This window comes from Agrilus planipennis, unplaced genomic scaffold (assembly GCF_000699045.2).
Source record: "Agrilus planipennis isolate EAB-ADULT unplaced genomic scaffold, Apla_2.0 scaffold14, whole genome shotgun sequence".
Lineage (NCBI taxonomy): Eukaryota > Metazoa > Arthropoda > Insecta > Coleoptera > Buprestidae > Agrilus > Agrilus planipennis.
The window spans coordinates 167759-186114 of record NW_020442313.1 but is presented as its reverse complement, the minus strand read 5'-3'; the positions used below and the strand labels follow the sequence as shown (position 1 = coordinate 186114).

The 18356-nt window shown below is 33.4% G+C and overlaps 1 protein-coding gene across 1 annotated transcript in view; it reads right to left on the bottom strand.

Moving 5' to 3' along the window:
- Positions 1-1222: 1222 nt before the first annotated feature.
- LOC108737946 (probable tubulin polyglutamylase TTLL2) overlaps positions 1223-18356 on the bottom strand; it is a 40135-nt gene continuing 23001 nt past the window's right edge. Inside the window, exons 5-12 of the mRNA XM_025980081.1 lie at positions 15464-15635; positions 10294-10570; positions 8297-8499; positions 8085-8242; positions 5874-6046; positions 4131-4198; positions 3880-4053; positions 1223-1489 (exon numbers count right to left, since the gene is read on the bottom strand). Coding sequence (XP_025835866.1) covers positions 1361-1489; positions 3880-4053; positions 4131-4198; positions 5874-6046; positions 8085-8242; positions 8297-8499; positions 10294-10570; positions 15464-15635 — 1354 coding nt within the window. The 3' untranslated portion in view covers positions 1223-1360. The remainder of the gene's footprint in view (positions 1490-3879; positions 4054-4130; positions 4199-5873; positions 6047-8084; positions 8243-8296; positions 8500-10293; positions 10571-15463; positions 15636-18356) is intronic.

Sequence of the window (18356 nt, the reverse complement as noted above, 5' to 3'; positions counted from 1 at the left end):
TTAGCTGAAAATCTCGTTTTTACTTGATAATATAATGATAATATTTATAATTGTCTGAAATAAATGCAATTTTAAAGTTTTAATTATTATTTAAACATATTAAAAAGTTTTACGCTCATTATTAATAGAGATTGAAACTAAATATTTTTTTGTTTCGAAGTTGAAATCAAGGCATATTCACTGCCAAAAGTCAGTTAAAATTTTTCCATATTATTCGTTATTTCTTATTTTATTCAAAGTTTTTGGTCAAATTCAAAATTTTCTCTCAAACCGTATACTTTTTTTTTTAGTATAGATAGTATTTATTTACCTCATGGTATGCTGCAAAACCTAATTAATACGAATTTCTAATTTTATGTACTCTTGTCTCTGATTGTACCTCTCAAACATCCTTAAGGGTATAGTCTTTTTGTTAATGCGTTCCCCAGTCGACTGTCTATGATTACCGTTCACGTGATAAACTTATTGATGAATCAGTGATTCACAGTTCAACAGGGGTCATTCACTGGTTCTAGAAATCTCTTTGATTTAGCTGATTTAATGAAAAACTGAACGAAATGAAATTTCCGATACTATCTGGCTTAGAAATCCTTTGTCTTTTTTGATGACTTTGTAAAGTTCCATAATTTTCACAATAACCAGAACCATGAACTTTTCGCTTACTGAAGAATACCAATACGCTTATTTTGCAAGTAAACGAAATCGAAATCTGTTTGATGAATTTTGAAATAATTACAACATTATAATTATGAAATATTTAATTAATTTTGAAATATGTTTTAAAGTCTAATATGGTTTTTGAGTTTCCTTAAAACTCCACTGCTTGACAATAAAGAATAAACGAATTTATATCTTTATTTTGACCACTATGTTATACAGCAACGAATTTTATATAGTTAATTAATAACCTAATAGCATAATAATAATAATCATAGCCTACCTTTTTAGATAATTCGGGAACGTAGGGAACTATCACAGCCGTCTCACCGCCCGGCATCTTTTAATGTATTGATTAAGTTGCGAATTTTTGTCAGAGTTTTTAGGTTTGTTTTTGTTGCATTCAAAAGAATGACTAAGGTAATCATTTTCTCGAAATTCAAAATAATTCCCAACTATAACGTTTTTCTACACTCAAAAATTTGACATTAACAGCATCACAGTTGATTTAGGCTATGGAGGTAGTTTGTATATAAAGAAAGTACTTAAAGTTCAACTTGTTATATTTAAGCTCATAAACATGGATTTTAAACGTATACACATGCATATAAAGGCAGTATCAACACGGCAGTCAAACTGTTTGCATAAATAATTTCTTAATATCACACAAATTTATAATACGTTAATTAAGTTGGACTAGATATTAAATGGGTGGAATCCAAATTTCATTTTTGATCCCCACTGTATGCTGAAGAAATTCATTTAACTGGCATTCGGATGCGTGGGGATGCTTCTTTGCAATCTCTCTAGCCGTTTTTTCCAATTTTGTTATCTGAAAAAATTAAATAATTGCTGAATAAAAAGCAATTTATAAGTAAAATTAAATGGGGTATACAATAGTATGTTGTGCGAGTCGTAAACACTCTACCAATTTGTCCAGCAATAAATATTAGGCAATATGTAAAATTTGTATTTTAGTCCACATGTTACAACGGAAAAATATTCGATTTTTTTTCACCTTGCTCATTTTCTAAATTCTACGAATTGATCGTGTTCAAAACATGTAGGAACATAGGCAGGTATAATTTCTACAATTTTTCTCCTACTTATCAAATTGAGAAAACTTTCCAAGAAATTAACTATCACGTTTTCCGTTTTCATGAATTAAAATTAGTTCCGCACCATTTGCAGTTTTAGGATTATCTGTTTTTGAATCATATGTGCTTGTGAGGACTGCAGAAATAACGAATGACACCATATTTACTTAGGGCAATTCACTTCAGTCCCTGAAGAAGGTAATCATGTTACCGAAAAGTGCTTTGGACAACTACGGTGTAGTGTTTTGGCGTTGAGGTTTTGAGCTATTTTGTTTGTTCTGAGATTTTTCTCGTTTCACTTCGTTCTCGTTTCGGAAAAGCGAGACGAGACGAGATGAGACGTTTTCAAAAATATTATGGGCGATACCGAGATCACATACAGCGCAACTCGAGTCTCGTTTTTGGCCTCGTTAATTTTTTTTTATGAAGTTTCTATTCGAAAAATTAAAAAAGGTCTACACAGAGAACAAAATATTTTACAAAATATAAAATCTTGTGACCATCTGTGAAATATTTTATTGTAAATTAAAAAAAAAAACTCAATAACCGTGTATGAATAACCTAAAACTAGGCTTCCGCAGAAGTAACATTGAGGGACTTCTTGTTGCATAATGTTTTTCCTTGCTACAACTTTTGGTCAAAATTCTTAAACTTCTTGTTTCCACACAAGCAACTGAAATTATCAGTAAGTGCATATGAACTGATAACGGATGTATGATACATGTATGTGGATGTACAGTTTGAAGTGGTGGTGTACAATATAAAGTGATATAATTAAGAATACGTACATTATATACAATGGGTAAGTTTTTAGGAACGTGTTACAATGAAGAACGAATTATACAATATTTTGTATCTTAGGTTTTTTTGTTAATTATTTATTTTAATTATCTGATTATAATGTATTCTTATTATTTTGTCGTGACTGGGCGTAAGGTATTAAAATGATAAGAAATACAAGATTGGAAAACAATAACAATTTTATTATATAGTAAAGTGAAATTGATAATTAATTCAAAAAGACAATATGACAATTACACATGGATTTAGAGTTAGTTGTCAGGTAACTTAGATAGGTAACCAAACAAATAAAAATTTGACAAAAATATAAAAAGGATCTTTCTCTCAATGTAGATCAATACACCGTACAAGTTAACAAACTTACATTGATAAAAGCGTTGTAATCATCCCGACCAGGAGGGGGTGCCACCAACACTTAGAGTTTCTTACCGGTTATCCTTTTAGGGATGTTTGGGAGGTATGTCAAAATGCTACGAGACAAATAAAAATTTGGAAGAACGTTCCTCATTGAATTCTAAAACTCCTGTAAAAATTACAAATCGATTCACTAAACCGTTAAAAAGTTNTATATAATATTTATTGTCATTATTTATAATTAAGCGAGATGAGACGAGACAGCTGATAACGAGACGAGACCGAGACTTTTTTGGAATTGACGAAACCAACACGAGATTTCTGATACTCTCGACTCGTGTGAAACCCTTTTACTTTGTACTTTTAGGGAACATCCTGTAGATCGCGAATTTTGAAATATGACCTCGCATTTAATATTTCTCTGTTGTTTCATTTTTGTTAAAGAAAAAGAGTTAGACAAAGTACCTATAGGTATACTTCGTTTACTTTCTGTAGCGATGTGACCTTCAGTTTGACCGGCGCAAAGTAGAAAAGCACAGCACTAGGCCAGAAAAGGAAGGAGACAACTCTCGCCAAACTCTTAACCGGTGAGGAACGTATAATCCGTACACTACTGCACGGAAAAATTTACCATTTTATCCACTACAATTGCATTGCTCAAATGTGCTGTTATTGGTACCAATTACTATTGGATAGATCAACGAGGTATTTATTTATATTTGAAGACATATTAAAGGCTTTAATGCTTGTTTTTGACTTGAACAAAACTTTTGGCATGTACTGTATGAAAAAGTATGTTTAATGAGTCGAAAGTATAACGAGCTTTTTTCTCCCTATCTACGATTTTGACAGCGCGCATCCATGGCATTGGAAGGGGCACATCGTTACAGAAAGTAAATGAAGTATATCTATCTGACAATAACTTAATTGGTAGGTACCTACATTTTTTTCTCAGTTGAAACGGACCTACCTGGGCTACAATTTCCTTAACATTCCTCCTAGTTTGAAAATCACCGTCCTGATTGTCATCTGAAATCACTGGCCATATCCTCATCCATCCTCCTTCGCTTTCCGGAGAATTTTTCCAATCTCTTCCATTTCCCCATTTACTCGAGCAATGTTTTCTTTTCCACTCTTCATCATACTACAGTACAATTGACAGGAATATCATTCTTAATGTAAAAGTACAAAAATATTATCTCTACTCTTACTATTTGTTACCTTTTTATTTTGTTCGTCTAATTCCTGTTTGCTCTGACCAGTAAACTTTGCAATTGCAGGCTTTGTCCCTACAATTGTTTTATATTGCTATAAATTGTGATCTATATTCTTTAGACGTACTATGTACGATTCAAAGATGTATAATAATGTTCGTTATTTGTACCAATTGTTAAAAAAAAAAAGAAAATTAAATATTAATCGCACAAAAATGAAAAAACATAGGCATTTTGTGCCGTATTTAACAACACAATAAGAGGGAGAGAGAGAGAGAGAGTAAATCTATAATTGACTTAATCTTATAGTTACAAATAATAAGGCATTACAACCCAAAATCCCACACAAAATGTTTAAAAACCAAATACCTACGCGTTTCAACACTTAAAGTGTCTTTATCAATAAAAGACACACGTTAGACTTTTACACATTTTTGGTATGTGGAATTTTGGATTAAAGTGTTTTATACGGTGTATTTATTATTTGTATTGTAAATGTATTTTGCACTTGGATGATTTCTGAAAATTTTTCAAAGACACAGGACGATAAGGGGTACGATTGATTCCCAGCTACTAATATTGGTGGGCGCAGAGCCAGTCTGACAAAGTTTGGACGATTATTATCACGTTCTCGTAGCGATGGATAAAACTTATTCGCTTGCTGATTGAGCAGTTAGGAGCCTTCACTAAACCACGTATTTTCGATACTTTTGGGATCCCCGCTCCCCCCACATGGTCTATCGTAGTTTTCCGTCCAATCTTCCTCTACGTAGCTTTTCTTTTAATCTTTTCAGGTTTTCTAATACAAAAAAAAAACAAAACAAAAATATTTCTTAATTTAACTTTCACCAACGGGTACAAATTGTTAGTCTAGCCAGTCTTTTAAATCTTGAATCGTAGGAAATTGTTCATTATCATCGTCGTCACAAAGATCTCATATACTTCATTCTCCAAGTGGTGGTGTAATTTGCAACTTGCAACGCACCATATTACAAAAAACTAGTGTATTTACATACAGCTACGTAATTTTCACTTGGATCCCCACCTTATGAAGACTTTTGTCAGATCTCCCCACTCCCATCCCTCAAACAGGCTATGTGTTTTGTGGAAGACTCCTTATTGCCCTTTTTTTTGAAGAAGAGGATGAGAAGATGGAGAAGAAAGGAAAACAGGAAAAGCAGCCGGTCCACATCCAGGCATCGGACATGGAAGGACCTCTGAAGAAGTTCGCCACTCATGCTAGAGAAACGTTAGAAAGCAACTCCAACACACGACGGCATTTGGGCCCAAATCAGAACGGCATCAATCAAAGTTAATAGTACAAAGTCGGAGGGAAGAGTCCCTTCAAACTACTTTTAGAAATTGTGGGATATGGGGGGTAGGTAGGGAGAGACAGATGAGACAAACGAAATAAAACAAAAGAAGAGTGAAATAATTTATTTGAATGGTTCAAGGAGACCACAGAAAATTTTGAGCTAAGGCAGGTGGACCCGGAATTAAAGAGAATACTAATAATCGCCAATAACTCAGTCTAGTTTGGTCTAATGCTACACCGTCGGTATTAGCAAGAGATTGGTTTATTCGGTAATTCATTTATTCCGCTTATATATATATTTAGCAATTTTTCCAAACAATGATATCAGTTTAATTCAGGTAAAATCAAGTTTGCGCTGTCTCTCTCTCTGCCAAGATCGTAAATCAATAAATAATCTAATGTGGGTGTTATAAATTTTCGGGCACATTAACGCACCTTTAAACGTTAATTGAGAATTTTTTGAGGTTGAGCGAAATGACGATAATTTATCTTTTGAAGCGGAGGAAATCCTTTTCTGTTTTTGCCTCCATTTTCCCGCTGCGTGTACAACGGACAAAGCTCTCTGATGAGATTTTACAGAACTAACCTTTTGGCATTCGCTGTTACCACTAAAAAACGAAAAAAAATAGTAACATTAGCAAGTACATACGTACATACCACCGTTTTGTAAGTTTTATGTATCGACAAGTACGTATTCTTAGAGAAAAAGCTATGCAAGAAACTTTACAGAGAGAAGAGAGAGAAAATACAAAAAAAAACAATAACCGTGTATGATTTCTTCACATTTTTACTTCAACTTGTTAACTCTTGCGGTTAGAAAAAGTAAATAGGAATCAAAATATTTTAGAGTGGTGGAAAATGCATGAAAAAGTTTTTCCTACAATTCCTAAATTCTTGGCCATTGAGTGTGTATAATTAAAAAATTTATGTACATGTANTCTCTGATGAGATTTTACAGAACTAACCTTTTGGCATTCGCTGTTACCACTAAAAAACGAAAAAAAATAGTAACATTAGCAAGTACATACGTACATACCACCGTTTTGTAAGTTTTATGTATCGACAAGTACGTATTCTTATAGAGGTTAAAAAATTATAATGGATGTGAAATTTTCCAAAGAAGGAATGCAGCAATGGGTTTCTTCTTCCTTTTATTCTATCTATATACTAGCGGTGCGATTTTTTCTGGAGGAAGATTGAATTAATGTAGTGGCGGCTGCCAGTTAAAGGTAGTAAGAGTACTGCTCCGGAAAATTTTTAGTTTTAGATTTATAATTGTGTAAAAGGAAACAAATATCAATTACAAGCCGAATAAATGTGGACTGCGGGGATGATGGTTTACTCCCTCAAAACTAGCAGCTTCCCACCAGCTATTTATATATTTTTTACAGACGTACCATTCAACATTCATTCTAAATGTTTTTAGCCATTCTTTTCTTCTTATGCAATTTAAAGCATTTGAGGGATGTTAGGCTTAGCTCAAAAGATTTTGAGAGTTCGATTAACTTATATATATTTAAAAAGTTTAATAAACGGACTGTGTCCTAAAATTTTGACGTTACGTAAAATTTCGCATTTAGGTCTATTTGTAATACTCATTCCAAAACGAGGGAAATTTGTAATAGAGCGAGGGGATGATTACTAAGAGGAAAAAAGATGTTCACTTGAGCTAGCTGCGACAATGCTGAACTGCATAATAAATTTTTCTTTCAGTAAATGTAAAACCTTCAACCTAAAAAAGTAAATCCGTAATCGTCAGGTCGCCCAGGTTGTCAAGACGACCCTGACCCTAGGATAGATGCTCAGCAAATTATACACTCTTCCTCCTTCGACATAAAAAAAAGAAATGCCGACAAATAAATGTATAATATCTATGTTCAGTAAATATCTTGCTTAACTGCACAAGCATAAAAAAATAATTTAATGAAAAAGGACTCTTATTAAATTTTATCGATAATATCAAATAGGAATACGGACGTGTTGCAGTTCACAATGTTTATGTGCGAGGCGTTACTGACTAACAAATTTATTAATTACAGTGTAAACTCTAAATAACGACACTTAAGGGACTGAACGTTTTTCGGCGTTATAAAGAGTGGTCGTTAAATGGAGAGAAATAAAAGATATTATTTTACTATTCTATAATAATGTGCATTTACCAATATAGTACACATTTTGCACACGAACATTATTATTCATACATTGCGTATAGCCTGTTATCTTCGTCTGATGTTTTTTGCTGCTCCAATATTTTAATTGTATTTTGTTACGTATCTTACTCATATCTTGAGATACTGCTGGATCAATTTGATTATATAAAAAGTATTTTTTTAATAGTTTCGCTGCATCAAGTGCTTGTTTGATGCTTGGTGGAGGGACAGGATCGTCTTCTTCAACAACGTACACAGCTGCAGTTCTTATCTATTTCGGCAACTTAGAAAGTACTGCTTAATGATTTATAATGCCGCATTGTTGTCGTTAAATAGAGTGAGCGTGACGCTATAAGGAGTGTAATATTGTATAGAAAACAATGTAAACCAACCAAAGTCAAGCAATTTCGATGTTTTAAGGAGTTTGTCGTTAAACCGAGTGACGTTATAAAGAGTTTACACTGTATTACTAAATTTAGTTTATAATTGGTCTCACAGTGTATTTTCTTTTGACTCTTCATTCCATATATTAAACACTGACAATCCAGTATTGTACAGTGGAAATCCCAAAAGATCAAATAAGTCATGAAGAAGAGGTTTTTTCACCAATCGGTCCGTATCACAGTCATTTCCCAAGGCGGGGCTCAAGTTGACCTGCATTAAGTAATTGTTTATGTGTTTATTGTGAAATGTAGTTTATATTTTAACCTCTAATAGCCATGGCCTTATGTTTTCATCAATAAGAATATCGAATCCTAAAAACTCGAAACAATTTAGTGTAGGTGGTATTTGTGCTAGGTGACTTAAGACTGTCAGTACAACGATTACTTCTATTTTTTGCCAAAGCAACCAATCTCGTACACCTATTTGTTGAAAATATCTTCTCAGCTGTCTTAAGGTCCACTTACAGCCTAAGAAAGAAATAATTCGTTACAGAGACGGACTAGTTGAAGTGGAACTTCTTTACGCACGGTAGGGTAAGTTCGTTTCATGCGAGTTGCTATGTAACGAAATCATGCAACGGATGTCCCCCCTTTACTCGGGCACGTAGTCGAGTTCGTAGTGGGGAGCGCTTGAGCCATGAGCGCGCTTCAATGCAACGTTCGTTACAGGCAACTCCGGCATGTATAGTGTAAAATTTAAATTCATAATGTACAAATAATACCATTAAACCAATTCCTTAACCCCTATCCCGGTATGTTTGTGTGTTTGAAGAAGTTTCACTTCAGTAGCGTGTTGTATAATTNTGCAAGTGATATAACGGTAAAAGCATTTAACAAGGAGGAGCCCCGATTGGGTTATACATATGTGAAGACTATAATATTAGTTTATAATACTTATCAATTTCTTAATGAAAAAAACATGTACGTGTAGAGTGTAGTGCAAATAAATACATTATTAGAAGACGACTTTAATTTTTGGATTTTTTACTTTTTTATCGTCATTGCCTCGGATTTATGGGCATTTCACCAAAGAGGCGTTTTTTTAATATTGAACTTTTGCTGATTTTCATAAAGCAAAATATTTGATGTTTTCTCTTCTATAAAAATTTTATACATAGACATTATTAACGTAAGATATGATTATCTACTTGCCAAAATAATTGTAACTATTATTTGATGGTTTCTCTATATATTCAGAATAAGTATAGGTAGGTAGCGATAACATTTTAAATTCATATTCAGTTTCAATTTCAACAACGTCAAACTTAGGTGGTTAAAAAAATTAATTTTAAAATTTTACACCGAATCGTAAAACACCGTTCTTCGTTCTTCTAATATTAATGTTTGTGATTATAATAGTACAGTAAAAATTCTTCATTCGTGGGGTATACGTTCCGTAAATATGCCACGAATACAGAAATCGTGGATACGGAATGGTAATATAATTAGTAAGGAATCATAGGGGATACGTTCTAAGGTTCCAAAATAAAACCAATATGTATCAGAATAAAATCAATTTAATGAGAAATTCGCAATTAAAATTAATCGTTATAATCAGCTTTAGATAAGGGTTTAAAAAATTTAGTGCTTTCTTCTTGTTTTGAATTTTGAATTAATCCACTCGGTTACATCCTTTATAAAAGTATCTTCGGCATGTACCAACAGTACATACTTAAAAGATACCGATACATTGAGGGGATTCGGTAGTACATGCGCCGTAGAGTAAGAACATGCTTATTGGTTCTAGATATCATGAGTTTAATGTTTGTAACAGTGGTTTGAAATTTTGTAGGAAGATAGATAAAGCTTTGTTCTAAAGCCTGTCGAAGGCCATTTTTTATTTTTTTAATTTGTTTTGAAAATATGTGTCCTGCAAGAACCATCAACTTTAAGCACTTGTAAAAGCTTTTAGTGACCATATTATTAAAAACCAAAAACGTACCAAGTTAATGTGAACTTTTATCTGTTACCATACAAAAAATCACATATTTATCTCGCAGCGTTAAATCACAATGTTTAGAATAGGAACCCATGTTTTTGGAAAAATTCACACTAGGCACGAGCGGTCTATTGCGATAAATCCCCTTAATAAATGACACCCAATTCTTTTCTGTTTGCTGACTTCAACAGCGAATAATGAAATTTTTAGCCGCGAATACAGGAGCTGGATTGCAATTTTTTCACCCGCAAATAATGAAAACGCGAATAAGAAAACCGTGAATAAGGAACTTTTACTGTATTATGTACAAGTTTACTACTTACCAGAACCAACCCTTTCTTTCATTTCACTATATCCTGGGCCGAGCTTGTTAATTGAACTGTTAGTTAAATGACGAAATGGATTCCTCAAATCAGTTAAATTAAACTTATCAGTTCCAAATCTAGCCAGCCCTTCGCGATACATGTAAACTACTAAGGGATAATAAGATGGAATACAAACATATAGCCTTAGATCGAATTTGTAACCTCCTATTAATAGAGGTTTCTCTATATATCTTTGAACTATTGTGTTAGTATCATATGTTAACTCGCTGAGTTTCTAAAATTACGAGGAAGATATGTTAACAGTATCTGTTGCAGTTATTAAATTGTATGTTCAATACATTATTCGTAAAAAAAAATTATTACAATGGTATTAAATAAATTCAGTTAAATTTCAACGCTTAGACAAATTAGACTGGAGCCCTAGAGAATAAATGAACCGATTGTCTATTTTTCGTCTTATTGTTCTTAACAATATTGTCAATAATTAAGTACATTTTTTAATGTTTGAAGCACGACCGCAATCTTTACACCCGTCGGAAAAAATTTAGACGCACTTGAAGTGTGGTGATACAGGTAGGTAATAGAAATACCTTGGATAGAAAAAGTTAGACATCAGGAGGTACCTAATGAAAAGAATAGAAGTTAATAAGGAAAAGGGTAGATAAGACACAAGGACACACACAAAGAGGGACAAGGACAAAGACTGAGGTTAGATTATTATTCATATATAGTTGGAAATGTTGGATGTTCCAGATTTCGAGAAGTACGAAAATTAGCTGAGGATAAAAAGGAGGGAAAGCAAACTACCCATCTAACTGACTGTGATGGTGATGATACTTAATAGTGTTTTTGCTGTAGTTATTAAAGAGAAACAGGCAGCTATAGAGCTGGAACTGCAACGTAAAGAAGTAAATATTAGGAAAGGAGTCAGACAGGGATGCAAACTGTCACCGTTACTTTTTAATCTGTACATCGAAGACGCGATAAACATCATAAAGACAGTACAACTGTAGGGATAGATACATTCAGGGGCAAAAGATTAATATGCTTAGATTTGCAAGTGATATAACGGTAAAAGCATTTAACAAGGAGGAGTTAGAGACAGCTTTAAATAAAGTGGAAAACATATTGACAAAACAGTATTGCATGAAAATAAATAAAAGTAAAACAAAAACACTGGTATGCAAAGGAAGAAAAAGTAGGTAAAGAGAATTATAAAGATAGGAGATGAAAAATTAGAAGAAGTGGCTGATTTTGGGTATCTAGGAAATCATAAGTCAGGATAGAAGGAGTAGTAGGGATATAAAGCAGACGATAGCGCAGGGTGGAGTAGCCTTCAATAAATAGTAGTCACTTCTATGCCCTTTGGAGCGCGGCGCTGTACGGATGCGAAACATGGACGGTGAGCGCTGCCGAAAAGAAAAAGTTAGAAGCTTCCGAGATGTGGTTAGAAATGAAGAGGTATTAGAAAGAATAGGAGAACAGAGGTCTCTATGGAAGTCAATAAGAAATAGGTGAGATAAGTTGGTAGGACACCCTCTCAGGCATGAAGGTCTAGTCGGAGGTATATTAGACGTGGAAACGGGAGTTAGGAAGGGCAGAGGTAGGCCTTAGGCCTAGATTAGATTATTGTTCGCAACTAATTAAGGATGTGGGTTGTTCTAGTTTTAGAGAAATGCTCAGGGTAGGAAAGAGAGGAGGTGCGTGTCCAACCAACCAGTCTTAGGACTGACAACCTTATGATGATAATAATAGAAGACGGTTCATGTGCTGCCAGAATCTTAAGTTCTAATTTTTTCTATTTTGTTTAAATTTAAACTATATTTCTCACTATTTTAGAATTAATATTTTTGTATCTTTGACAATATAGAAAATTTTACTTGTAGTACAAAGTATTAGAACTGATTTTGTGTTCATGGTAGACCGTGTCTCCGATGTTTTCAATTACCCAGACGAGTAATTAATATAAATAGCTTTAATACGATATTATTTATACCGAATAAACGTAAACCGTAATTTTCCGATGTAAGGTAGGTGTAATTTGACCATTTGTGTTTTAACATTTAATTAATCCACAAATTAACAATACCTACATAAACAGTAACGCGCTATTGTTTCCGGAATAGTTTTACCCGAAATAAAAAAATTCCTCGTCCCTGACTTTGAGCCACAGGTTTACAGATCCATACAGGTTTATCTTCCAAGCAATTTGAATCTTCTTCTCGAGTCATAAATACTGGTCGTCCACGACTGCACTCTGCAGCTAATTTTGTATATTCTGCTGGTAAATTGTAACCATGAGGGCTAAAATAACAGAGAATTAATACTTCCAAAAGTATGAAGCTTTTTATCAAGGTGAGAATTAGAATTGCACTTTTGTTTTTTATCAAAGTGTTTCACATTCTCATTCATATCTCTAATAATTGATGTCTTGTACAAATTTGACTTTTTCTTTCTATTGCAATTTATAAATGTTACAATAGGCGTTCAAAACTATTAAACAAGCAGAACCTTTGGTAGTTTTCTCGTAACGATAACACGTGAGCAGTTCCGTAAATAATGAACGAAAGTCGAAAAACACATATGAAGATGTGTATTAATTAAATAATTAACTGATAGATGTTGATAAACGTCATCCGTCAGGCCTGCCCTCAAAGCGAACACAAAATGGCACGTTTTCAAATAGAGTGAGCATAGGTATGTGTGCCATCTTTATAGTCTACTATCCTTGATCTACCTAATGCTCCCAAAAAGGTAAAAAATTGCATTTCTTGCATTTGAGGTAAGAATATCTCACAATTATTATAGCAATTCTTTGGCGGTTTGAGTGGAATTAAGAGTCAGAAGCTACATCAAAAATGATTTTTTTCAGGTTTTAATTTCCTAAACCATGTTAACCGTTGAATTAGTAAATTAAATATTTCACGTACAGCTACGGCAAGTAAACTTCAGATAGATGCAAATACAATAAATGCAGTGCGTGGAAATAATCGAACTGACTGTTAATACCTGCTTCGTTTGTCTGTTTTACACACAAAACCATGCTTTTTTTTTACGATTATGACTGGAACCTTTTTCAAGCTTTTTAAGTTATTAATCCACGAGGGATGTTTCTAAAGTTCTGGGAATTGAGTTGTAATTAAATTACGCAGAAGTTTAATGGTGCCAGACAAGTGTTGACATGTTTATGCAACTATCTAGTGAATAGTTTTCAGTCTGATTTATGTATTCGACTGATATAAACGCGTTTTCATATCACTGTTTTTATAACCATGGAAGACACAGTAAAATCTCAAAGAGCAATGATTTCCTTTTTGTGGAAAGAAGATGTGAAAACATCAAAAATTATTCAGCGTCTGCAAGGAGTATTGGGGAGTCTGCAGAATCCAAAAGTACTATTTTTCGGTGGATCGATCATTTTAAAATCGATAGAACATCACTAGAAGATGATCCACGGGCGTCGGTAAATGAATGAAACATTACTGCCGTCGAACGAAAAAGGACAGGCGAATGACTATTTGTTTGCATTATTGTTTCGGCGTTAGGAAGGTTTCGGCGTGCTGGGTATAAAGTGCCAAGGAACAGAAACTCAGTAGCTCTGATATTTGTTGTCAACTTCAAAAGCTGTTAGCCCGTTGCGGTGATGAATTTTGGCAACGAATAATAACCACTGACGAAACGTGGATTCATTCTTTCAATCCTGAGACCAAAAGTCAATCCAAAGAATAACGCATACCTAAAGAAGGGCCTCCACCGAAGGCGAGTGCAGTTCCATCTATTGGAGGGGTAATACTTAGTGTATTCTGGGATTGTGAAAGGATTATTTTTATGGATTATCTGGCGAAAGGTACTACAATTAACGCAGAATATTATTCGAATTTAAGATCCGAACCACTGCAACAGGCACTTGTCGAAAAACGGCTTGGAAAGTTGCATAAGCGTTCGTTATTGCAACTATTGTTTAACTGAGGACGACGAAAAAATTTATTTTATCGTTGGAATAAATGTATTCAGTTAAATGGATATTAGGACAATACAAAATAATAAAAATTATAGCTAAATTCCCAGAACTTTGGAAACATCCCTCGTATAAAGGTATAGTACTCTCATTACCTAAACTCCCAACTAAAAGCAAATTTCAATACAAAAAGTGCCTCAGGTCACAATCTATTTCCTGGCTCAGTGGTCGCGAGAATGACGACGGTGGAGAAAGCAAACATATGATGTTTAACGCTGATATAAACCCAATATGACCAATTATGCCATTATGTTCTTTGATTACTGAAGGTCTTCGCTAATTTATTTGTTTATTGATTATCATAAGACTGATGTCAAAAAATTTCCGCACAGGAATCTATTTTCCGTCGTCTCGCTTCATATCGCTTCTTAACCCTTGGCTAAAACCACGAGCTTTTCAATCTTTTGCGAGTTATATATAAAAAAGTACCCTCTTGAAAATTTTACGAATTATCAAAAGTTAATTTTTATAATAGTTTTGTTCATTCGTTAAACAGTAAATCATATGATTTCTTACACATTCTTCCCTGATGAGATTATATCAAAGAGGAACAAGGAGCCTAATGACGTAACGACGCTTTTGTCGATAGGCTATGCTATAGCCATTACTTACACCCCACATAAATTTCATTGATTTTCAAAATAAATCGCCTTAGGAGTGTGCATCAATGTAAAAGAAAACAGTGGACCTATAAAATACTCTATTTTATTAAACTCGCCAAATTAAAATTCTCAACACTGAAGTTTAGCTAACCTTATGATGATAATAATAGAAGACGGTTCATGTGCTGCCAGAATCTTAAGTTCTAATTTTTTCTATTTTGTTTAAATTTAAACTATATTTCTCACTATTTTAGAATTAATATTTTTGTATCTTTGACAATATAGAAAATTTTACTTGTAGTACAAAGTATTAGAACTGATTTTGTGTTCATGGTAGACCGTGTCTCCGATGTTTTCAATTACCCAGACGAGTAATTAATATAAATAGCTTTAATACGATATTATTTATACCGAATAAACGTAAACCGTAATTTTCCGATGTAAGGTAGGTGTAATTTGACCATTTGTGTTTTAACATTTAATTAATCCACAAATTAACAATACCTACATAAACAGTAACGCGCTATTGTTTCCGGAATAGTTTTACCCGAAATAAAAAAATTCCTCGTCCCTGACTTTGAGCCACAGGTTTACAGATCCATACAGGTTTATCTTCCAAGCAATTTGAATCTTCTTCTCGAGTCATAAATACTGGTCGTCCACGACTGCACTCTGCAGCTAATTTTGTATATTCTGCTGGTAAATTGTAACCATGAGGGCTAAAATAACAGAGAATTAATACTTCCAAAAGTATGAAGCTTTTTATCAAGGTGAGAATTAGAATTGCACTTTTGTTTTTTATCAAAGTGTTTCACATTCTCATTCATATCTCTAATAATTGATGTCTTGTACAAATTTGACTTTTTCTTTCTATTGCAATTTATAAATGTTACAATAGGCGTTCAAAACTATTAAACAAGCAGAACCTTTGGTAGTTTTCTCGTAACGATAACACGTGAGCAGTTCCGTAAATAATGAACGAAAGTCGAAAAACACATATGAAGATGTGTATTAATTAAATAATTAACTGATAGATGTTGATAAACGTCATCCGTCAGGCCTGCCCTCAAAGCGAACACAAAATGGCACGTTTTCAAATAGAGTGAGCATAGGTATGTGTGCCATCTTTATAGTCTACTATCCTTGATCTACCTAATGCTCCCAAAAAGGTAAAAAATTGCATTTCTTGCATTTGAGGTAAGAATATCTCACAATTATTATAGCAATTCTTTGGCGGTTTGAGTGGAATTAAGAGTCAGAAGCNATGTAAGTGACGGGTAACATTAATACGAATATTACCTAGTGAATAAATTTTAAAAGTTTAATTTATCATAATTTACACTAATGAGTCAGTTTGGTAGGTGATTGTGTTTATTTTCCTTGTCTCGGTCGAATAATAAGTAATTCATTGAACTAAATTTGACGAATGATCGCTACAGAATTGTTTATGACCAACCTTCGTACATGGGACTAATGTATCAAAATCCAATGCAAGTGGGTGCAATTCTCCGCCAAGTCCGTTACAAAAATGGATAGAATAATCACCGCACCGCCCAGTCCATAACCGTTTTGGTTGTTAAAACTTTTATAAAAGTAATTTTATAGAGTAATAACCAATGAATTATTATTAATTATTGAGCTTGAAGTAAATTGCAATTTACTGGATATTTTAAAATTTATTTATATTTATTTTTAATTTTTTTAACACTCATGCATCGATTTAAAAGAAAAGGAGAACGACGAATGTGTATTTCATGCGCAATAAAAATATTTACTCGTTTTTTATATATTTTTTTTGTATCAAATGAAATTTAAATAAGTCGAATTCGTGTCGAACACCCACCCATCAGGGTTCCGTAACCATGTTCTAATTTCAACCTTAGGTAATAAATGACATAGGATTCTTATAAAGTGAAGTTATTTTTAAATGTTCCATATAAAATCTGCTTTAGCAACAGGATTTGTTACCATTTTTCTGGAATGCAATAACTGAAAGCTATATTTAGCAATTGTTTCGCATATTTTACTTGCATGATTTAAAGAGTTTGTATATGTACAACTTCGAATTTTAGTGCACTAAGTCGAGCCGAGATGCGGTTTACTGCATTTAATTCGTGAGATTGTCTACAAACTTTGTAAACATAAGAGATCAATTCATCTTCAAAAATACATCGATGCATAAGAAAAATGCAGTAATAAGTGTTTTAGAAAGTTGTTATAAAAAACAACTCTATCAGTAATAATAGAAAGTCCAATGTTGTTACTTAAGGGTTTTGAGGGTCGCTGAACTTCTGAACACGAATATGCAGTTGGCAACGGCCTGCAAGGCACCTTCCTGCAGCCCAGGCGACAGGTGAGTCTACAGAAATTATGTTTTAAATTCATTAAATATCAATTGAAATTAATTACTCGGGGGTTTTGAGGGTCGTNCATAAATTTCATTGATTTTCAAAATAAATCGCCTTAGGAGTGTGCATCAATGTAAAAGAAAACAGTGGACCTATAAAATACTCTATTTTATTAAACTCGCCAAATTAAAATTCTCAACACTGAAGTTTAGCTCAAGACAATGTGAAGAAATTAAACAAAATTTTAAGTAATAAGGTTACTACAGGTAGGGTCCTCCAATGGACGGGGGGAGAGGGGGGTAAAATCAAGATGATGATGATGACAATGATCATGTTAAGACTTTATACCTGCGGACTTCTTCAAATTATTCTAACTGCAGCTTTCGGTATATTTGCAGTGCATCTGAGTTGTATTCTTGTAGTTTGGTTTTTCCCTAAATTATAAAACCATTGTATGCTACCTAAACCTTTTAGTGTACGTGACCAGTGACGTTGGAGATAGTGACCAGGGAAAATTCCATAAACAGAAGTGATACAAGTGGGAGAAATAGTTTCAGATAAAAAAAAGACAGAACGGTTCAGTCATAGCACATCTATCAAACTAATCGTTTTCAAATTCAATTCATTTTTTGTAATCGTAAATTTAAGTTAGATTAATTTGTCGTGTGTATGTATAAGATTAATAAACGTATTAAGTGATACGCATCTTATTAATCGGACATACGCTGGTCCTTCGAGTTCTTTGATTGTTCTTAACGAACAATCTATGTGGTACAGCAGTACACCGACGGAAGATACATAAGCCACGCTCCGTAACAGATGATAAAGCAATTACATTTGCTTTTACCATATTTTAGTCAATTCTGCATTCTTCCAGACTCTTTTGCTTCATTTACTTATTTAGATATACGGAGAAAACTAAATTTTTATGACAACCCAAAAATTACAATTTTCGATTGTAAATGACTGAATTTGTAATAGAAATATGTAGTGGAAATTATTAGGTAACTTGTAATAATCTCAATTTTGACATGTTTTTTTAAAAATTATTTCAAGTTACTTAATTACAACTGTAGGGATAGAGGTGCAAGG